We start from the raw sequence: 22215 nt of genomic DNA on the forward strand, positions 1-22215 counted from the left end.
TTTGGGATAGAAACAATCATCCCAACATATAGTTACATCATTTTCTCTCTTTACTTGTACGTACTCAATCAGTAGCGAATTCATGAAATTTTTATACCAAGTACATGACATATCCTAAATTTGCATCACTCTTCGCTTTCTTGCATAGTAGTTCAAAAGTCTATGCCGTAGCTTTTTCGGATGATTTCTATCAAACAATTTGTTGTTATGGCAGTTATACTCTTCTCACATAGAAATTCTTAGAACATTGTCGTAAGTTAAAAATGGCAAGTAGGAGCAATAGTCTTCATTCGTCTTTATCTGAATTCAACAATGTAAATAAGTAAATCATGTTGAATTTGAATTTTGAATGATCACACATTTTGACCAATGCAATATTACTCTTAACAAATGAAAAATGAATTTAATCACTATAATTATGTTGGGAATTCCTTTTTGTTTGATGATTAGTGCATGATAAAAGACAAGTGAAGCCAGCACCAACTAATCACACTTAGCCACAAATTATAAATAAAATAATATTGGTCGGTCTAAATTTTCGAGGATCATTGGGAGGACCCACAACCGCAATGACGCAAAGGCAAAACGTTGGCCGGTGAATGTGATCAAACTTCTCCATCATAGCTGATCAGTCAAGCCTCCAAGTCACATCAGCCGTCCACGTGGCAAGATGGGAACAAATCGGAGGCCCGCCTACTAGCCCTCCCAGACAATGACAGGTGGCTGCCAATTGTACATGTCGTTGAATTTCAGATGTCACCGGATGGAAACCGACTATTCCGGTTACTCATCGTGTTAACGTTGTCATTAGGGACCCCTATATATAACTGTCACTATGACACTAACCAAAAGCAATCAGAGCAAAAGCAGCTTATTTTCCTCGTGACTGTCCGTCTAAAGGCTTTCTGATTAAGTCAAAAGTCCAAATGGCGATCAACAGAATTGCAGTGGGAAGCGCAGCTGAGTTTGGTCAGGCTGATGCTCTGAAAGCAGCTCTTGCTGAGTTCATCTCAGTCCTCATCTTTGTTTTTGCTGGGGAAGGGTCTGGCATGGCCTTCAGTAAGTCACCCTCTCCATTTCCCAATTCGTTTTACGTAACTTTCGTTCAAACGTATTATATATTATCATACTGTAAATCTAAACTATATACTTCAAGCACGGATCTTAATGATCTATGTTGAAGTCACCTCTTTCATTTCCTACTTTGTTTTATGTAACATTCGCTCAAACACATTATGTTCTACTTATAATAAGAGATGGAAGAATAAATTGGTTAGGAACTTGCCACTTAGAAATGAGAAATATTATTAAACCGTAGATCTAAGTGATTATTTATTTATTTATTATGTCATAGTACGCATTGCTTAATTTTTTTGTCTTCTGTTTTTGCAGACAAGCTAACTGACAATGCATCAACCACACCCGCCGGCCTTGTAGCTGCTGCCCTGGCGCACGCCTTCGCCCTTTTTGTCGCCGTCTCAATCGCCGCAAACATCTCCGGCGGGCATGTCAACCCTGCCGTCACATTCGGAGCCTTCATTGGTGGCCACATCACTTTCGTCAGGACTATCTTGTACTGGATTGCCCAGCTGATCGGAGCCGTCGTTGCTTGCTTGCTCCTCAAGTTTGCGACCGGCGGATTGGTATGCCACTAACCCATCGTCCCTAATTAATACTTTCAATCGAAACAACCAATTTTTTTAACATGTTAATTGATTTGATGCAGGAAACATCTGCTTTCTCCCTATCATCTGGCGTCAGTGTATGGAACGCTCTGGTCCTCGAAATTGTGATCACCTTCGGCTTGGTTTACACCGTGTACGCAACCGCCGTGGACCCCAAGAAGGGCAGCATCGGCACCATTGCACCCATTGCCATCGGTTTCATTGTTGGTGCCAACATCTTGGTTGCCGGTGCCTTTGACGGTGCATCCATGAACCCCGCAGTCTCCTTCGGCCCAGCTGTCGTCAGCTGGACATGGGACAACCACTGGGTCTACTGGCTCGGACCATTTATCGGCGCTGCCATTGCCGCCGTCGTCTACGAGCTCATCTTCATCGGCCCGGACACCCACGAGCAGCTCCCTACCGCAGACTACTAAGAAGTTTCAAGTTTTTTTTTTTTTTTGCTTTTTGGTTTCAGTTCAAGTTGATGAAATGGGTGGTGGTTTGGTGACGTTTTGTAATTTGGATGTTGTTAATTGTTGAATTTGATGTGGAAGTTCTATTGTTTTGTTTTCCGTTCATCATCCGTGTTCAATTTTTTAAAAGAAAAACTAATGAGAATGACTTGAAAACTTTGAATGTTAACGATAACAAAATAAAAGATAAAGTAAATAGTATCATGATTGATTTTTTAGTGTCAAAATGTGATTTTTCATTAAAGTGATTTTCGTTAAAGTTCCCATTTTTAAAAGGAAAAAAAAAAACATTTTTGGTGTAAAGGGGCATGCATGTGTTTGATTAAAATATTAGGTTATATCTCAGTTTACTAACCTCAAGTTTCGTGGTTTTCAATTTACTAACCTCAAGTTTCGTGGTTTTCAACATTTGGTGCATGAAGTTTTTTTCATCTCAGAATCATACCTCAAGTATTAATTTTGGAACAGTCTCATACATTCATTAGTCTGACTGTTAAATCAGCCGTTAACTGATAACGTGACACCCACACCCACAGACAATGACTGATGTCAATATGGGCTCACGTGAATATTAAAAAAAATATTTAAAAAAATTAAAAATTAAAAAAAAAAATATCTGGGCGCCCTACCTCACCCCTCCCGACCCTCCCTCCTCCCTCCTCCCTCCCTTCTCTTCCCTACCCCACCGCCACAAGATGGAATTGAACAGCCAAGATCTTTGTTCAGTTCCTTGATTATATTAACCAGACTTGAGGGGACCTTGACACCTCCCTCCCTTCTCTTCCCTACCCCACCGCCACGAGATGGAATTGAACAGCCAAGATCTTTGTTCAGTTCCTTGATTATATTAACCAGACTTGAGGGGACCTTGACACCCTCAGGAACAGAGAAAGAGAGACCCATGGCTTGACCCGGACAGTGATACGTGTCCTGACCCAGGATTACAGCCTTGACCCTGTCGAAAGAGGTGGAGTTGAGGGCGTTGAAGATCAAGTGAGTGGGCAGATATATGGGAACGCCGCCGCAGAGTTCACTCTCAACGAACTTAGAGGGGTTCTTGGCGTAGGGTTTCTGAAGCTCCGACGGCAACGCTTCCAGCCACGTCTCCTCCACCAACAGCTCCTCCAGTTTCACTCCTTCGCCTAATTAGTAATTACCCGGACCCCAAATTAATCTGCAGAAAGTAATTAATGTAGCGAAATTTGATTTAACTAATTAAATACATTTGGACTTGGAATAGGAGACTCTCTCGGAGCAGATGGAGAGGTTGCGTCTGGCTTTGGCAAGCAGCCTTTGGAATTCGATGCGTGGCTTCTGCTGGGCGGTGAGGTCGGTGGAGGCGGCCGAGGAAGAGTCATTGTTGGTGGTAGACGAGAGTGAGTGGTCGGCACTTACGGTGGAATCGGATTTGAAGCGTTTGGCGGAGGGAACTTGGGCAGGTGGGAAGAGATCGAATAGGGTAGGGTTTTGTTTTTCTTGGTGCCCAGATTTTTTTTTAAATTTTTTTAATTTCTTAAAATTTTAAATTGTTTGGAAGAAGGGAAGGAGGGGGGATGAAACGGACTGGGGGTTGAGGTGATTATATGCCTATAGCTAATCCTACAATTAAGGAATTAGTTAAACCACAAATAATCCCATAATTAAGAAATTTTGTGTATTTACTATAATTCATAAGTCTAAGGGGTAAATATGGTATAAACCACAAATAAGCATACGTGGAATCTCAATTATTGGACCTATTTCAATGGAGTGGACTAATCCTACTAATGGCTCACAAAATTGGATTTATATCCAGTTATCCCTTTTTTTTTTAATTTTTAAATTTTTTTTAATTTTATAATATTCACGTGGGCCTCATATTGACACGTGACGCTCATTTATTGTTTACGTAAGTGTCACGTCATCAGTTAACGACTGATTTAACAGTCAGATTAACGGATGTATAAGACTGTCCCAAAACTAACACTTTAGGTATGAGTTTGGGATGAAAAAAACTTCATGTATCAAATGTTAAAAACAACAAAACTTAAGGATAGTAAATTGAGATTAACCCAATTAATTAAGTATAAATAAGTCAGCTAATTATTAAATTAAGAGATAATCGGGTTGCTATATCATGCCAAAACATGCAACGAAATGGCTAACCACAACTGAGGCACATAGGCCCCAAAATACATGCCGGCCTCTTTGGACCACAAAGATGGATGTGGCGGCAGCATATGCTCTAGGAAGTGGGGAGTAACTCTTATGACTTGAGTACACTGTTATTGCGACATTTCATGATACAATGTTATATGCAGAAAGGCTCACGCATGACATTGTATCTTGTGTACATGACACTACAATGATGGTGTAACAGTGTCATGAAAGTCCTACTCATCATTGTGATGTATGCCATATATCTCATGTGGTGGAAAAACTCTTCATAATACCCTTGTAGTTGCATTCCTTAGCATCTCAAAATCGAACTTTCATTCAAACTTCCTCCATTTTGGACAAATCTGTGCATCACTTGCAAGAGTAAAATACGGACTTCCGAGTCTGCTTCAAGTGTCAAATAGACTTCAATGCCTTAAAATGACCTTTTCCCACACCTCAAATTACTTTCCCCACATCCTTTTATCTTTTTAATATTTTTTTTATATTCTACGCACCACTAACACCTAATAGAAAAAGGGTGGTGTTATCTACACACCTATTTTTACCTCTCACACACCCTTCTCAATTTCCGGCCGTCGGATTGAATAAATTGAAAAAGATTAACGGGCAAAAATTTAACAAGGGTGTGTGAGAGGTAAAATGAGGTGTGTGAATAGCACTACCCTAAAAAAATATGAAAAAAGAGACATAGTCACTTGTCCTATTACACCAACTAACACCTGATAAATACACACACATGCACACACACAGTGGGTTTTGAGTCAGAATCCAGCACATGGATGAGTGACTATAATCCACCGTATAACCTGCAAAAGCCAAAGGACTCAACAGGAAGCTCGGAGAAAAGAGACAGAGCCACTTGTCCTATTACACCAACTACAACAATGGCATCCAATAATTAAAATCTAATGTCGACAACAAGACGACATCAGATATTGAAAGAGACCAGGGACTTGGTACAGTAAAAAAAGAGAGGAGGGGAACAGTAACTGCTCAAAGTATTGAGTGGAAAAAGTTAACTGAGATTGTGTCGTTGAGCATATAATTGCCTGTGGAAAAGGAGCAATTATATTATCTTCCATGGAAGCTGACAGAAAGCTGTTGATGCACAAAACGGGATTGAGATGGTGAAATTACAATCATACAAATGACACGAGTGTTTACGTGGTTCACTCTAAATACGTGCATGTTAGTTTGTAGCATGCGTTTACATAATGTGCACAGTGAAAATGTTTGTGTGTGTGTGTGTGTTTGTGAGTGAGAGAGAGAGAGAGAGCAGTACACTTCGAGATGCTAATCGTAGAGGCGCCACTTTAACTATGTAGAAGCTAGGGTGAACCATGCACATAGACAAAGCTTTAGAGGACCTTAATAGAAATGTACGGTTAGATTAAAAGCATACCTGCTAGTTGGCATCCTGTCCTTGGTACCGGTTCTATCTGGTCCAAACATCCATGGCCGGGGACCTTGATCACAATAGTGAAAGACAAGGAAGAAGTGGTAGAGGAATTGAACATGTATCATGAGTAGTTAGTTTTGCGTAAATTTAAAACAATACTTAGAACGGACCACAGAGAACTTTAACTAGAAAACAGATGAGACTCCATCCACATGAGGTGCAAAAACACCCGTCTCTCAAAAGACATCTGTTTCAGTCACTAGATTACGCTTTTGTGTAGAAGGATCAGAACTTCAATGTATAATTCCACAACTACATGCATCACAAATCCAACACATCGTGCCAAAATATCACTTACTTCCAACAACTAATATCATCAATGAAATTAGAGAGGTTCTGGCGTAGGGTTTCTGAAGCTCCGACGGCAACGCTTCCAGCCACGTCTCCTCCACCAACAGCTCCTCCAGTTTCACTCCTTCGCCTAATTAGTAATTACACGGACCCCAAATTAATCTGCAGAAAGTAATTAATGTAGCGAAATTTGATTTAACTAATTAAATACATTTGGACTTGGAATAGGAGACTCTCTCGGAGCAGATGGAGAGGTTGCGTCTGGCTTTGGCGAGCAGCTTTTGGAATTCGATGCGTGGCTTCTGCTGGGCGGTGAGGTCGGTGGAGGCAGCGGAGGAAGAGTCATTGTTGGTGGTAGACGAGAGTGAGTGGTCGGCACTTGCGGTGGAATCGGATTTGAAGCGTTTGGCGGAGGGAACGGTGGCAGGTGGGAAGAGATCGAATAGGGGTTTTGTTTTTCTTGGTGGCCCAGATTTTTTTTTTTTAATTTTTTTAATTTTTTAAATTTTAAATTTTTTAATATTCACGTGAGCCTCATATTGACACATGACGTCCAGTAATTGTCCACGTAAGCGTCACGTCATCAGTTAACGGTTGATTTAACAACCAGACTAACGGATATATGAAACTGTCCCAAAATTAACACTTTAGATATTACTCTGGAACGAAAAAAACTTTATGTACCAAATGTTGAAAACCACGAAACTTGAGGGTAGTAAATTGAGTTAACCCAATTAATTAAGTATAAATAACTCAGCTAATTATTAAATTAACAGATAATCGGGTTGCTATATCATGCCAAAACATGCAACGAAATGGCTTAACCACAACTAGGAACATAGGCCCCAGAATACATGCCGGCCTCTTGAGAACACAAAGATGGATGGGGCGGCAGCATATGCTCTAGGCAGTGGGGAGCAACTCTTATGACTCGAGTACCCTGCTATTGCAACATTCCATGATATAATGCTATATACAGAAAAGCTCATGCATGACATTGTATTTTTGATACATGACGCTACAATGATGTTGTACCAGTGTTATGAAAGTTCTGCTCATCGTTGTGATGTATGCCATATATCTCATGTGGTGGAAAAGCTATTAATAATACCCTTGTAGTTACATTCCTTATCATCTCAAAATCGAACTTTCATTAAAACTTCCTCCATTTCGGACAAATGCGTGCATCACTTGCAAGAGTAAATACGGACTTCCGAGTCAGATTCAAGCGTCAAATAGACTTCAATGCATTAAAATGACTTTTCCTCACACCCAAAATTACTTTTCCCACACACTTTTATTTTATTTTTTTAATATTTTTGATAGAAAAATATGAAAAAATTAAAAAAGTGTGGGAGAAGTAATCTAAAGTGTGTAAATATAATCTCTCTGGAAAATTTAGTTAGGATATAGATTTACGGTTCGATTTTGATTGAGATTGATAACGAGCTTAATTACAAGGGTAACGTTAAGAGTTTTTTCAACGACATTTGCATGAGATGAGCCATAATTTGGCCACAAAAGCCAAATATAAAAATAACAACATTTGGCCATTTTGTGGTCTATAAATATATGTATGTATGTATGTATGTATAGGGATAGGATCAAGTGACAAACATTTTAACAAACATTTTTACACTTCTTTGTAGCCTTTAGATTTTGTCACATTCAATGGTCTAGACTAAGAGCGATGTGAAGAGTTTTAAACATTAATTGACTTGAATGATGATGTGGATAATAATTAATAAGGAAAATGCTAATCTAAATTGAAAACTAATATCTAATAGAATAAAACTGAAAATAAAAAAAAACAAATAACATTTGAACCCTAATAACAAAAAAACATGAAATCTTTCCTTTGCCGATTAGGTCTATAGTTCTCTCTTCTTTCATTTTATAAAAAATAATCCTAATAATAACAAAAAAAACACGATTTAAGAGTAGAAAATCATGAATCACATGAACTGACAAAACTTAATTTTATCACCTTGCATGTATGAACAATAACATAGAATTTAGGGTTTCATTTTGCTTACCTAATGAAGATTCAAGGCATGGAAGTTGCAAACCTAGGGGAGATGGAGGTTGCATACCTCCTTTCTTATTTTCACGATTATAGCTAGGTTTCTTCCCCTTTTAATTTTAGTTTTAATTTTCTTCCAGATTTTATGTTTTTTCAATTTTTATTTTTATTTTTAATATTATTTAAAATCCACATAAGTATCCAAGTCATTTAATGAATAAATAATAACCCTTGGATGTTATAAAATCTAAGGGTTATAAGAAGTGTAAAAATGCTTTGAGTCAGAATCCAGCACATGGATGAGTGACTATAATCCACCGTATAACGTGCAAGCCAAAGGACTCAACAGGAAGCTCGGAGAAAAGAGACAGAGCCACTTGTCCTATTACACCAACTACAACAATGGCGACCAATAATTAAAGTCTAATGTCGACAACAAGACGACATCAGATATTGAAAGAGACCAGGGACTTGGTACAGTAAAAAAAGAGGAGGGGAACAGTAACGGCTCAAAGTATTGAGTGGAAAAAGGTAGCTGAGATTGTGTGGTTGAGCATATAATGGCCTGTGGAAAAGGAGCGATTATATTATCTTCCATGGAAGCTGACAGAAAGCTGTTGATGCACAAAACGGGATTGAGATGGTGAAATTACAATCATTCAAATGACACGAGTGTTTACGTGGTTCACTCCAAATACGTCCATGTTAGTTTGCAGCATGCGTTTACATAATGTGCAATGTGAAAATGTTTGTGTGCGTGTGGGTGTGTGTTTGTGAGAGAAAGAGAGAGCAGTACACTTCGAGATGCTAATCGTAGAGGCGCCACTTTTAACTATGTAGAAGCTAGGGTGAACCATGCACATAGACAAAGCTTTAGAGGACGTTAATAGAAATGTGTAGTTAGATTAAAAGCATACCTGCTAGTTGGGCATCCTGTCCTTGGTACCGGACCTGCTAGTTGGGCATCCTGTCCTTGGTACCGGTTCTATCTGGTCCAAACATCCATGGCCGGGGACCTTGATCACAATAGTGAAAGACAAGGAAGAAGTGGTAGAGGAATTGAACATGTATCATGAGTAGTTAGTTTTGTGTAAATTTAAAACAACACTTAGAACGGACCACAGAGAACTTTAACTAGAAAACAGATGAGACTCCAACCACATGAGGTGCAAAAACACCCGTCTCTCAAAAGGCATCTGTTTCAGTCACTAGATTACGCTTTTGTGTAGAAGGATCAGAACTTCAATGCATAATTCCACAACTACATGCATCACAAATCCAACACATCGTGCCAAAATATCACTTACTTCCAACAACTAATATCATCAATGAAACGATTGCATAATAGATCAAATGCATAACCAGTATACTATTAAAGTATCATCGGGAAAGAATTGACAACGTTGATCAGGCATCTAAAATAGATGGGAGAGACAAGTTTAGACTTCGATAATTACATAGTCGGAAATGGAGAATGAAGCAAGAATCCACTGCAAGTATTTTACTAAAATCCAATACATGCCTCTCTTTATGTAGTTTTGAGTCCTAAATCACCAGCAACTGGCAAATAATTGGTACCAAGAACCAGATGGTCCTTCACCTTTTCTTCTTCTTGGGGTGCTTACCCAGTTTTGATCGGCGTTGCTTGAACATATGCAGGTAAAGTTTCAAGCAGAGGAATGGGTAGCAGACAAGCAAAACCTGAATTAAGAAGATTCCAATGATATTAATCACAACGGTAAAAGCTAACAATAACTGAAACATTAGTTAAGGCGTTAGAAAAGAGCAGAAGTTTCCCCCCGTTGCATGGCTTCTGAATGTGTGCATTGAAGACTAAAAACATTGATTGAAGGAACCAGATGGAAGATTTAAAGAGTAATATATTTATAGAGGCGCCTTGGAGGACCAAGAAAACCAGGGCACTTTTCCTGGACAGACCTGACACTGAAAGGGCTTGGCAATACGAACTTTGAAATGGGAGATCCTACGATGACTTTGTATTTTCTTTCTTTCATGGGGAGCTTTGATAAATAAATAGATATCCTAGTAGTGCAACTCCAACCCAAAACCAGGCTTCAAATTGGGGTTCACCCCAAAACCTCCAAGAAAGTAGCAAATAGTTTCTGAATCCATAATTTCTCAGTTAACAAGGAAGCGCAATAACTATGTGCACTAAGCATAAATGCACAGGAAATAAGGTAAGTTATGCAAAAATTTGAAGCTCACTTCAGTTTAGATATCCCAACAAAACCCTAATAATCGAACCCCAACCACATCCAAGCAGAGCAGAAAAACTACCAAATTATCCTCGGCTACTGGAAGTTTCCTTAGACTTGAAAGCTTAATACATGTTAATAAAAAAAATTCCTAAGTGCATATTTTATCAGCAAAATGACTAATTAGAAAAGTGGAAAGAAGCAACATATCATGGTGGAAAGAAAATCAGAACATACCCTCAGAAAGTTATAATAGCTGAAGGAGAGGCCAGTGGAGAAATCTGGGTAGAGGCTCTTCTTCTTTATAAAAGGAAGTGCTTGGTACATAAGCCAGGCTGCATGGTAATCACCGACCATTTACAGAAAGAAATCAACGGAGAAGGGGAGGGGGACTTGTACATGCAGCCAAAAATTGAAACCCAAGACTAATGAAACTATGAACTTACTTTCACCAGCCATCCCCGGAGGATACAAAACAATGAATGCAGTGTACCTAGTGGAAACCAAAAGTATTATAATTGCAAACGAAAATCATCTTCTGCTTGAATTGTAACGTTTAGTTGACTGGTATTGTAAGTATTTGCTTGTATGCGAACTTTTGAATTTATCATCACAATGAGAAAGAGTAGAACCTGAGATAGGTAATCCAAGATGGACAGCTCCCCCTGCAGTTAAAAGCATAATGTGGATACCTAATAACCTGCATACAGGTTTGTGATCATAGTTTGACATACGCTATTTAGTTAAACAAATTTTGATTGCATTATAAAGATTAAACCAAATTACCTCACTTAGGCTCCAAGAAACAAAAGTTATGAAGACTGATGGCGACTCCTGGACCTACAAAATGCTCAAAACAATGGTCCTCAATTAGTTGTGAACAATGAGCAAACCTCATAAATGTTCATATTGTGACAAGAACAAAGCACTTCTGCAGGACTACAGAATTTAGGATTTCTCCTTGTGCAATTTTTCTCAAGTGAAGCTGTATCCGACTACATTGCATGCTAAAATTGATTGAGCAAGTATCTGCAGATTCAACCTTGTAAACTATAGCTCCAGAAAGTACGAGTGGCCACAAGTTAGATTTGTAGGCTTTTACCAGAAACATATTTTGTATTTTATTACCCTATTTTTGCAACCCTAGTTCTTAAAGGTATATATGGAACATTAGGGCCTGGACATCAGGATGTGTGAAAGCTCGTGCAGAAGTTTCTCTACAGAGACAACACTGCCAGTGAGGTTGGGGTACATTCAGTGTTCTTGATTGAATGCAAGGGAAAATAAAAAATTATACTTTCACGAGGAAGAACCTATACATTCTGCATCGTGATACTTTTCTCCATTCAAATCATGGTCACTGGATTACCCCAGTTTGGGGTGAACCGCATAAAGCATACTGGTTCCAAGTACATATGTGATTGATCTTTACCTAGTATCCTTAATTTATCTTATATAGCAATTTGATTTGATTTGAGAATTTGGGATTGGGATCTTGAAATCCCTACGAACAAATATCCATATATGCATTCAAGTCCATGCTTAGTATACCATTGTCCCATTGCACAAACAAGCATCTCTTTATCACTCTCACCATGCAATATATTCACAGAAAGCTCATCATATCTCAAATAATCAAACACATAATTTTTTGTAGTGCTTAAACTGAAATTAAAACAGCAAACAGATAAAAAGGAGAGAAAGGAAAGAAGAAAACCTCATGGGTTTGGCGCACAACATACAGAAAATGCGCCCTTCCTGCCCATTGCATCAGAGGAAACACCACTCCACTCGGCACCAGACCTCAATTTTCAAAACACATATAAACACAGAACCCATAATCTTAACAAAATTACAAAAATAAACCTTATATAAATATTGGGTTTTCTTCTTTCAACACAAAAAAAAAAAATAATAATAATAAATAAATAAATTTTGGGCCTTTCAGAAAACCCACCAATGGCTCCGTGTATAACTTCCAAGAACTGGACCAGTTGGAGCAAATCTGCAGCAAAAAAAATGTAAACCCAACACTTCGTTAAAAAACAATTTCTTTGTTTAATTTAATCAGGATTTCAGAATTTGAAAAATTAGAACTAAATACTGACAGATAAGGTGTCCAGCAGAAGCGTAAGCGCCATTGACGGAGCTGCTCAAGCTTAGAGAGAGACAAACTGCCCTGCAATTAGAGAACCTTGATATGAATTTGAAAAAAAATCTGACAAACTGGGGAGGTGGGTTTTTAGTGTTGAGGGGGTTTTACCATGCAGCAGCCTGAAGAGAGTTGTAGGCCAAGAGATAGAGATTGGATAGCTTTGCCATTTCTGGCTTTCCGATTTTCAACGGTTGGCCTAAGAAATCCAGGCGACTTGGCGGGTTAATGGTGGTAGTTGGAGACCCTTTGGATTGGGCCCAAGTGGGTCAGGGGATGTTTACTTTCAGTAGCTATGGCTTGGTATGGGCTGGACTCTCATTTATGACTTCAAATTACTTATTAGATTTTTGCATTCAAAATTTTGTTCATATTTTCACGTGAGCAACATGCAAGCCACTTAAGAGTATAATTTCCATTAACCCCTAAACCTTTATAAAAAAAAAAAAAGGAATCATAATGAAACATTTTTTATACTGATCACTTTTAACGTTAAGATTATTTTTACCTTAAAAATTTACTTCTGATACTATTTACTTACATTTTTATTTTGTCATTTTAGAATTTTTCGTTAGTTTTTCTTAAAAAAAATGAATTTTCTATGCCTTGAAAATAGAAACCCAAGATCAACGATTCTCCCAACACCAACGGTATAGACCTGCACCGGCTGTTGCATTTTTTCATATAAATTGAAGCATGCAGTTGTGAATACTAGGATACTAGACGAGTATTTGCTTGCAAAACTAACCATATTTAGGGCTAGTTTGAAAGTGTTTTTAGAATTACTGAAAGCGCTATAACGTTGCCGACCTGTTTATTTTCCGGCGGCTTCAAATCCACTTTCTAGCCAACCTCTGTAACCACAAGCTCATCGGCGCCTGTTTCTTCTCAGCCGGCTTTGAATCTACTAACGGCAAGATGAATCAGACGACAGAGTGCCACTCCCCTAGAGACTCCGACGGTCATAAAACTCACACGGCCCAATCGCCGCCGGATGGTACGTTTTTCTGGCGTATACTCTCGGGTTCACCAAGGGAGTCGTCACCGGTATCGCTCCCAAGGTCCGGCTCGCCACGTACATGCTTTGCTGGAGCACCGGCTCCTACGACACTAACATCCTCACCGCCTTTGACGCCATAGTCGTCCCTGAGGTTGTTGCCCTGTTTTTCTCTATTAAATTTTCTACGGTTTTCATAATTTTAAATTTTAAATTCAAAAAGTAAAACTAGTTGATTTTCAACAGTATAAAATAAGAACACATGTTAGATTTTGAATAGAAGTATCACAAGTGACATGTTAGTTGGTACTACTGTACCACACTAATTTCTCCACATCGAGAGCACAATTTTTCGGTAGGTTTTATATTAGGTTTCTCTCTTATATTAGTAATTAGGATTTGGGCAATTTGAAATGAGAATTAAGACTTGGGCTTTCAATTGTGTGGATTAGGCTTGTGTATATACCATAATATTAATTAATCAAGACTTGGGCCTTAGGCCTTGGGCCCATGGTCAATTGGGACCTTGGAAGTTAAAATTAATTAGTATTAATTAATTCTAATTTCGGATTAAGTTTTAAATAATGTTATAAAAATTTTAATTAGGAGACACAACGGTCGGAAAGAAAGAGTTATGCATTTTCAGATACACCCAAGAGGTACTTCTGATTTAGAAAATGCATTTGCGTGTTTACTCTCTGCAAGTTTTTGTATGGGAGAGAAAGAAAGGAACACTATTCTTTAAGGAACACAAATCGATTTGCTAAATCACATCAGACTTCAACAATTCGAACGGGAAACAATGAACTCAATTAGATGTCTCAAATATCACAACGCGCAAAACAAGGCGAGCGCTGCACACGAAAAATGAGGTGGGATACGTCACACAAATCGAGGTCAGCCTTGCACAAAAGACGAAGTTGGCTCTGTGGATGCAAAAAAATGGCGCCCTTTTGCCATGCAAAACGATGCGAACACCTCACATGCAGAAGAAGACGAACCCAAGCACACAAGACGAGGTGGGCTCTGGGCACACAGAACGAGGCGAACTCCTGGATGCTCAGAAAACGAGTCGAGCTCTACGCACGGAAAAATATATTTTTAAGAACATGAATATGATAGTTTGTTGTAGTGGTAACAGAAATAAAAGAAACATTAACAAAAAATATCCAAATTCTTGTGGGTGCCACAAAGTCATGTGTGACTTTCTAGTTGCCACAAGGAGGGTGAAAGACTATTTAACAAAACAAAATTTCACTGTTTTTTTTTTAAACATCACCTACAAGTGATTGATTTTAACATCTCTAATTTAAAAAAAAAAATTAAATAATATACACTAAATATACATTTTAACACCTCTGTATTTTTCACTTATTTTTTTACTTTTGAGCTTAAATATTCTACTAAATATACACTTGTTGCTCAATAAATCGTAAATCCAATTCCAAATACATTATAAAGATTTCCTTAATGCTCACGGAAAATATTATGAGAAAATAAAAAAAAAATCATTTTTTACAAAAAAACGTCACGGTTTTCAGTCAGTTTTGCAAATTAGTACATAAATTAACGTTCAACCTTTTTATTTTCAACTCCACCTCACTGTGAAATTTAAAAAATTAAGGTGAGACTTTCCGTTGAAATTCTTGATTATAGAACCTCATTTGACAAAGTCCTCACTACTATTTTTTTCACTTATTTTTTTGGTTTTTGGCTTAAATATTCTACTAAATATACATTTGTTGCTCAATAAACGCAAAACTACTTCTAAATTCCTTAAAAAGTTTAACTTAATGCTTAGGAAAAATATTTAGCGAAATCTTTTTTTTGCATTTTTGTCAAAAAAACATGGGTGTTAGGTGGGCCTGATGCATACAAAACGAGGCAAATTTAGCTCACGTAAAACAAGATGAACCATGACACAAAAAACAAGGCGGGCTCCGTTCACAAATAATGAACGGGTTTTGGCATGCAAAACAAGGCAAGCTCTGGCCACAGAAACGAGGCGGGTTACGTGCACGCAAAAATGATGCAAGCTCTGTGGATGCAAAAAGGGGCAAGCTTCTGGCACGCAAAATGATGTGTACACCTCACATGCAGAACGAGGCAAACCCAAGCACACAAGATGAGGCTGGCTGCACACACACAAAATGAGACGAACACCTGGGTGCCTAGAAAACAAGTCAGGCTCCATGCACGAAAAAATTATATTTTGAAGAACATGAATATTATAGTTTGTTACTTTGTTGTAGTGGTAAGAGAAATAAAAGAAAAATTAACAAAAATGATCCAAATCCCATAGGTAAATCCAAGTTATTGTTAATTTTTCTTTTATTTCTCTTACCATTACAACAAATTATCATATTCATGTTCTTTAAAATATATTTTTCTGTACAAAATCTATTATAATTCATATTTAAACACTCGTAAACAATGATTTAAAACCTAAATTTAAAGATATTTGAACCTTTTTTTTGTTAAATTTTCTTTTATCTAAATATGAAATATATATTAATAGAACATTCTTTGTTAACCAAAAGAGGGTGAAAGTGTCACATCCCAGCCCGGGTCCCCACCACATCACGGGCTCAACTCCCCTGTAGCATGATATTGTCCTCTTTAGGCCCCGACCACGCCCTCATGGTTTTGTTTTTGAGAACTCACATAAGAACTTCCTAGTGGATCACCCATCATGGGATTGCTCTCGCGCGCTACTCGCTTAACTTAAGAGTTCCAATGAACTCCTAAGCCAGTGAGCTCCCAAGGCCTCGTGCTAGGTAGAAATGGAAATGTATATATAAGGCTTAGAGGATCCATTCCCTTGGGTGATGTGGGATGTTACAATCCGCCGCCCTTAGGAGCCCAACGTCCTTGTCAGCACACAACCGGGCAGGGATTGGCTCTGATACTAAATTGTCACATCCTGGCCCGGGGTCCACCACATCTCGGGCCTGTTTCACCACCGTAACACGATATTCTCCGCTTTAGGCATCGACCACGCCCTCATGATTTTGTTTTTGGGAACTCACACGAGAACTTCCCAGTGGGTCACCCAACTTGAGATTGCTCTCGTGCGAACTCACTTAACTTCAAAGTTCGATAGAACCCGAAGCCAGTGAGCTCCCAAAAGGCCTCGTGCTAGGTAGGGATGGGAAGATACATATAAGGATCACTCCCCTAGGCGATGTGGGATCTAACAATCCACCCCCTTAGGGGCCCAACGTCTTCGTCGGCACACCACGGCCAAGGTTAGGCTATGATACCAAATTGTCACATCTCGGCCCTGGTCCCCACCACATCACAGGCTTGACTCCACCGTAACACAATATTGTCCGCTTTAGGCCCCGACCACGCCCTCACAGTTTTGTTTTTGAGAACTCACACGAGAACTTCCCAGTGGGTCACCCATTATAGGATTGCTCTCGCGCGCTACTCACTTAACTTCGGAGTTCCAATGAACTTCGAAGCCAGTGAGCTCCCAAAAGGCCTCGTGCTAGGTAGAAATGGGAATATATATAAGGCTTACGGGATCCACTCCCATGGACGATGTGGGATGTTACAGAAAGACTATTTAACAAAACAAAATTTTGTTATTTTTTGTTTTAGCCTCACCCACAGGTAATAAAATTAAAAAGTATACACTAAATATACATTTTAACATCTCTATATTTTTCACTTATTTTTTACTTTTGGGCTTAAATATTGTACTCAATATACTCTTGTTGCTCAATAAATTGTAAATCCACTTCCTTATACATTATAAAGATTTTCTTAATACTCACGGAAAATATTTCGAGAAAATAAAAAATTTGCATTTTTTACAAAAACGTGGATTAACACTTACGGTTTTCCGTCGGTTTTGTAAATTAGTACATAAATCATCGTTCAATTCTTTTATTTTCACCTTCGCCTCAATGTGAAGTTTTGAAAATTAAGGTGAGACTTTCCGTTGAGATTCTTGAGTGTAGAACCTCATTTGACAATGTTTTGGGGCTCACTACTATATTTTTCACTTATTGTTTTAGTTTTCGACTAAAATATTCCACTAAATATACATTTGTTACTCAATAAACCGTAAAACTGCTTCCAAATTCCTTAAAAAGTTTAACTTAATGTTCAACAAAAATATTTTGCGAAAATAAAAAATTTGCATTTTTGTCAAAAAACATAGGTGTTAGGTAGGCTCGACCCATGCAAAACAAGGCGGACTTAGCTCACACAAAATAAGGTGAACTATGGCATGCAAAATAAGGCGGGTTCCGCTCACATAACCCGAGCTAAATTGGAAATATTTAAGACATCTAATTGAGTTTAAAGAAACTGACGAACACTTTGTTCTACAAGAAACAATGAAATTTCATCGTGATAATTAAATAGGCAAATGGTTTTGGATTAAATTGAATTTTTGCAAGTATGATCTATGAATCGGGACTTACAAAATAGACAATTTGAATAGTTGAAGTTCGATGTAGAATGAGCCATACAATTAGTCCCCATTTTTACGCAAAAATGGAGATCCCTTCTAATAAAGACTTGTGTATGAATCATGTTTCCACATTGATAAATAGTTTCTGCCTTTTGTGACTGGTCTGATATTGTAAATAGTTTCTGCCTTTGTGATTGGTCTGATATTGTAAACTAAGGAAGTGGTTATATTCAAAAAAGAAAAAATAAGTAAAGCAATCAAACTGTGTTCTTGAAAGATTTGAGGCTAAATTTGCAAGATCATTAGGAGATCTCCAGCTAAGTGCTTTCTGAGTTTAATTCATTAGGAAATGAAATGATGAAAGATTAAATGGTTTTTGCGCATGACAATTTGATATTACTGGAGAATATGTTTGTGCAGTTCTAAATGGACCACTACTCTATTAATATATAATTAAACAAATTTTATAGAAAATGGATTTGGACATATAACCACTAAAGTACTAGTGTAATTAACAAAAGGATTAATGACAAGACCATGTTTCCTGGACCACTCCTCAAAAGGAGTTTTTCCCCATGCTGGGTGAGGTAGTCTGAGTAACATGTGTACTCTTTGTTTATCTTACTTCTATAAATTTATGTGCGCAAAACTGAGCATCTCATTTAGTAAGATATAAGACATTGTTTTATAAATTTATGTCCCATTTAAGTCATTCCACCCCACTTTGTTCATATACTAATTCTTGGTTTTCAACCAGTTAATTAGTAATTAATTCATAACACCGAGAATTTGTCTACTTTTCTTGTTGTTGACAAAGTTGTAGCTTTATTTTTCCCACGGAAAAATAAAAGCGAAACAGTATATCTGGGAAAGCTATAAAAGTAGAACCTTTTTAATTTCTGTCATGAAAGGTTCTTATTCTCATAATTCAAGATTCTTCTTGAAATATGGTTAAATGGGTTTGATATGAGTGCATAATAAAATTCTTTTTTATGGTTTCTCTAGCTCTGATAACCTAATATCATTTCCAATTTTACATCAAGCAACTTTGTTTGTACTTGGTCAGAACAATTTCAACAATGTCTGCATACTTTCCGTTCCCTATATATTTCCGTAAAACCTTGCATATATGTAGTTTCCATAATATAACATATATATAAGCGAAATCAAAAAAGAAAATTTATATGGTAGACTACACCAACTTGATTCAAAATTAAACCTCAAAAGCATATATACAATATACTTCCATGGACATGCCACACCAACATGATAGGAAGCTTTGAAGTTCTCTGTTTCCTTAATCCTCACTGAAAATTGAAAAACACACAAGACAAAGAGAGAACATGAACTACAGAGGTGGTAAATTAGATCATTGGTTGTTAATGGATACCCATTAACACCTATTTAGTTTGATTTTACCGTAAATCATCATCACCACTACAAATCTCACCTTTATATTATGGCAAAATCAAATCAAATAGGTCTTAATTGGTATCTATTAACAATCCGATAGGTTGATCCGCCACCTCTAATTACAACTAGTAATGCATAAAACAAAGTGATCTGCATCTGATGGCTGGCTGGTGCAGCCGATCAGACCAATGTTATTATACACGTTAGAAACTCTCCTTAATTTAAACACTATTTCACATATAAACAAATCTTAATAAATAAAATCCTAATCATCATCAGCCAGTCAGAGATGCTTTTCCATATTCATAGCATGACAGAAATTGGTGATCACCACTTGGTGTAGGAAGAAACATATTCTTACTCTCTTCTTCTTCATCCATTTTCCAAAGCAAGTCGGAACAGTATTCCCACAGCGTCGGAGAAGCCATTAGAGGACAAGAAGAAAGGTTGGCATCATAAACTGGTTCAATAATGTTCACTTCTGGCAGATTGATGTCCTTCCATATATCGTCTAGTGAGTACTCCCTTTGCTCCCTTTTCTCGTCTTCTTTCGCTTCGTCTCCTCCTCCAGTTTTCTTTTCTCCTGATGATGCTTTGGTTTCCTTCCCACCGGTGTCGTAGAAGCTTGCCCCTCCTTCAGCTGTGGTGATGTTTGATGAGGAGGAACAATTGGAATAAGATGATGAGGGAGACACTGCCCTCTTTTTCTCTTGCGCCTTCTTCCTCATATGAGTCCTCCAGTAGTTCTTGATCTCATTGTCTGTCCTCCCAGGTAATTTTCTAGCAATTCGTGACCACCTGCACAAAAAATTTCATTCTATGTCAAGTAAATTCAAATTCAGAAGAACTGAAATTTAGGGTTTCTAAGAAAATTCCGGATTTTTATGTTATAAGGCTGTGCATCAAAATCCTATGTTCTGGATTTAAATATAATTCTTTGTCCTGATCATAGTCTGGAAACATAGCATGTTAGAGTCGGACGATTGAAATGTTTAGATAACGGAAAACAAATGACGATAAACATGAATTAAGAATTGAGATGCTTTGTTTGTTTAGGTCAAACCTATTTCCCCATTTGGTGTGAAGCTCAAGCACAAGGCGCTCTTCTTGAGGAGTCATCTTTCCTCTTTTGAGGCCAGGATGCAAGTAATTAACCCATCTTAACCTGCAACTCTTACCTGTTCTTTTCAAACCTACAAGTAACAAAACCACACCATACATATGTTGGTTAAATGGTAGCTCCTTGCAAAAACCGACCATCTCCAAATAACCATACCTATTATTTGTCTCCCGCCACCTTCAAACCTGAAACTTTGGCTATGAAATCCCATCGCCTGTCTCCAAACAGGCCCACAAAGCACACCAGCTGGAAGTCCTCTTTCTCAGTCCATGGCCCCCTTCTGATTTGTTCTTGATCTTGCACCATTTTCATCACTAACAATTATGCTCCTTTGATGATTCCTTTCCCGTTTTTCTTCTCCTTTTCAATTCCCTTGGGCCTTTGTCTCTCTGATTCCTTCTTCTGCTGTTTTCTTCTTTTTGTACATGGAAGCTTTGCTGTCCAGTACTGATACATATACTACCCATTTTTCATGTTGAGTGACAATGATTATTGTATGCGATTATAATATTGCTGATAATGCATCTTGCCATCTTCACCGTCCATGTGTTCCACGCATGCTTTTTTGTGGTAAGGCACTTTATCGATCTGATGTCAGCCACTTTGAATGCAATAATCCAAGCAAGAGATTGATCCGTTGGTGCAACTCTCATAATGTATTCATATCATAAGGCCTATAACTACCCAATCATACGAGTGAAGGCGCTACACAATCACTTGATCATATTCATCAAAATTAATACAAATTTAGTCACTAATCAATTGATTGTTGTGAGGAACTTCTCAAATTTTGTGAATTTGAGGTATTTAGTGTAGCTGATTCTTGTGTGAATCAAATTTATAACATGTCAGTATAAGTATTTGTTTAATGGACAAATGTAACAAGAGAACATTATTTCACGTTACAAACTAAATATGAATGGTTCCACAAAGAAGATTAGCTTTGTCTTGGTATGGTGTGGAAAAAAGGGAATAAACTGATGGAGATCACTAGTTAGCTTCTTCTTCTTCCAATTTGAGCAATTATGGATGTTAGTTAGTGACCCTTGACAATACTAGCTAGTGGCCATATGAGGTGTAGAAGCCAAGGGAAAGTTAAAGCAGATGAGGACAAAGCTTGGAAAGTACTAGAATAGGAAGAAACTGTACTTTAGGTTTTAGTGTGGTGCCCTAAGTGTGCCCTAGCTACTTTAAGACTTTCCCTTTTGTTCAATTAAAATGAGAAGATGTATGGTCTGGTAGATTCATTTTCCTTCGTAGATATTACATACTCCGAGGAATTTGTTTAGTGCTTTGGTGGATTTATATTTTTCCGGCTTATGAAGATTTTTCGAATTTTATTAACTTGATATGATGGTTGATTTTTCGTTATGCTCTGGGATTTACGCTTTTCTCTCAATGCTTCATTTTTATCTTACCACAAATCTCTTTTTTAATCAAATGAGCTTATTTCTTCAGAATTGCTAGTAATTATTTAAAACATTTCTCCTTGTCAATCAAATAAGGTGTTAGTTTTATTTATTATATTTTTTTTAATTTTTCCAAATCAAGAGTAGTAAAGTAATGAAGCGTTAAAATTTTTTTTCTAACTTATACTCGTCCTCACTGCTTAGGCTAACGCTAGGGATTACTAACCCACTTTCTCATTCATGCATACTTTTTCTTTCTTGGGGCATCTCCAAAGGATGAGGAAACATTTTGATGCAAATAAATACTCTGAGTGGCGTATGCGGCACTTCGCATTCAGTATTTGCCTCATGAAAAACTTGTCACCATAATGGATGAGTCAATTTGTTAGAGAAATGTCTAGAAAATATG

The 22215-nt window shown here is 37.7% G+C and overlaps 4 protein-coding genes across 5 annotated transcripts; 1 reads left to right on the forward strand and 3 right to left on the reverse strand.

Annotated features, from left to right (window-relative positions):
* Positions 1-846: 846 nt before the first annotated feature.
* LOC103948949 (aquaporin TIP1-3) lies at positions 847-2239 on the forward strand. Its single transcript, XM_009360042.3, has 3 exons — positions 847-1059; positions 1393-1643; positions 1727-2239. The coding sequence occupies exons 1-3, from the start codon at positions 927-929 to the stop codon at positions 2099-2101; spliced, it is 759 nt and encodes a 252-aa protein (XP_009358317.2). The 5' UTR covers positions 847-926; the 3' UTR covers positions 2102-2239.
* A 104-nt stretch (positions 2240-2343) lies between these two features.
* LOC103949015 (uracil-DNA glycosylase, mitochondrial-like) lies at positions 2344-3628 on the reverse strand (the record flags this gene model as incomplete). The annotated part of the gene is made up of 2 exons (XM_048569018.1): positions 2344-3282; positions 3364-3628. Coding segments are annotated over 2 exons (777 nt in total), but the record flags the coding sequence as incomplete, so codon positions are not given.
* Positions 3629-9418: 5790 nt separating this feature from the next.
* On the reverse strand, positions 9419-12709 carry LOC103948952 (very-long-chain (3R)-3-hydroxyacyl-CoA dehydratase 2). Its single transcript, XM_009360045.2, has 9 exons — positions 12553-12709; positions 12398-12468; positions 12247-12294; positions 12007-12092; positions 11076-11129; positions 10922-10989; positions 10736-10782; positions 10527-10624; positions 9419-9774 (listed from the first exon to the last, which is right to left on the reverse strand). The coding sequence occupies exons 1-9, from the start codon at positions 12609-12611 to the stop codon at positions 9670-9672; spliced, it is 636 nt and encodes a 211-aa protein (XP_009358320.2). The 5' UTR covers positions 12612-12709; the 3' UTR covers positions 9419-9669.
* A 6356-nt stretch (positions 12710-19065) lies between these two features.
* Positions 19066-21164, reverse strand: LOC103948953 (transcription factor MYB59-like). Of its 2 annotated transcripts, none has more exons than XM_009360046.2 (3): positions 20583-21164; positions 20341-20470; positions 19066-20075 (listed from the first exon to the last, which is right to left on the reverse strand). In XM_009360046.2, the coding sequence occupies exons 1-3, from the start codon at positions 20707-20709 to the stop codon at positions 19553-19555; spliced, it is 780 nt and encodes a 259-aa protein (XP_009358321.2). In that variant the 5' UTR covers positions 20710-21164; the 3' UTR covers positions 19066-19552. The 2 variants fall into 2 exon arrangements, with proteins under 2 accessions (XP_009358321.2, XP_009358322.2); XM_009360047.3 differs by having other exon boundaries at positions 20554-21161.
* Positions 21165-22215: the final 1051 nt, after the last annotated feature.

This window comes from the organism of the source record quoted next, unplaced genomic scaffold, assembly GCF_019419815.1.
Source record: "Pyrus x bretschneideri cultivar Hongxiangsu unplaced genomic scaffold, Pyrus_bretschneideri_v1 Contig5, whole genome shotgun sequence".
Classification (NCBI taxonomy): domain Eukaryota; kingdom Viridiplantae; phylum Streptophyta; class Magnoliopsida; order Rosales; family Rosaceae; genus Pyrus; species Pyrus x bretschneideri.

What these genes read in the sequence shown, in the direction of transcription:
- LOC103948949 (XM_009360042.3), top strand. Translation starts at nt 927, where the DNA reads ATGGCGATCAACAGAATTGCAGTGGGAAGCGCAGCTGAGTTTGGTCAG. An exon ending in AGGGTCTGGCATGGCCTTCA is followed by an intron (nt 1,060 to 1,392) that starts GTAAGTCACCCT and finishes CTGTTTTTGCAG; the next exon opens with ACAAGCTAACTGACAATGCA. An exon ending in AGTTTGCGACCGGCGGATTG is followed by an intron (nt 1,644 to 1,726) that starts GTATGCCACTAA and finishes GATTTGATGCAG; the next exon opens with GAAACATCTGCTTTCTCCCT.
- LOC103948952 (XM_009360045.2), bottom strand. Translation starts at nt 12,611, where the DNA reads ATGGCAAAGCTATCCAATCTCTATCTCTTGGCCTACAACTCTCTTCAG. An exon ending in TTGTGCGCCAAACCCATGAG is followed by an intron (nt 11,130 to 12,006) that starts GTTTTCTTCTTT and finishes AGCATTTTGTAG; the next exon opens with GTCCAGGAGTCGCCATCAGT. An exon ending in TTTCTTGGAGCCTAAGTGAG is followed by an intron (nt 10,990 to 11,075) that starts GTAATTTGGTTT and finishes ACCTGTATGCAG; the next exon opens with GTTATTAGGTATCCACATTA.
- LOC103948953 (XM_009360046.2), bottom strand. Translation starts at nt 20,709, where the DNA reads ATGAAAATGGTGCAAGATCAAGAACAAATCAGAAGGGGGCCATGGACT. An exon ending in TTTCATAGCCAAAGTTTCAG is followed by an intron (nt 20,471 to 20,582) that starts GTTTGAAGGTGG and finishes TGTTACTTGTAG; the next exon opens with GTTTGAAAAGAACAGGTAAG. An exon ending in CACACCAAATGGGGAAATAG is followed by an intron (nt 20,076 to 20,340) that starts GTTTGACCTAAA and finishes TTTTTTGTGCAG; the next exon opens with GTGGTCACGAATTGCTAGAA.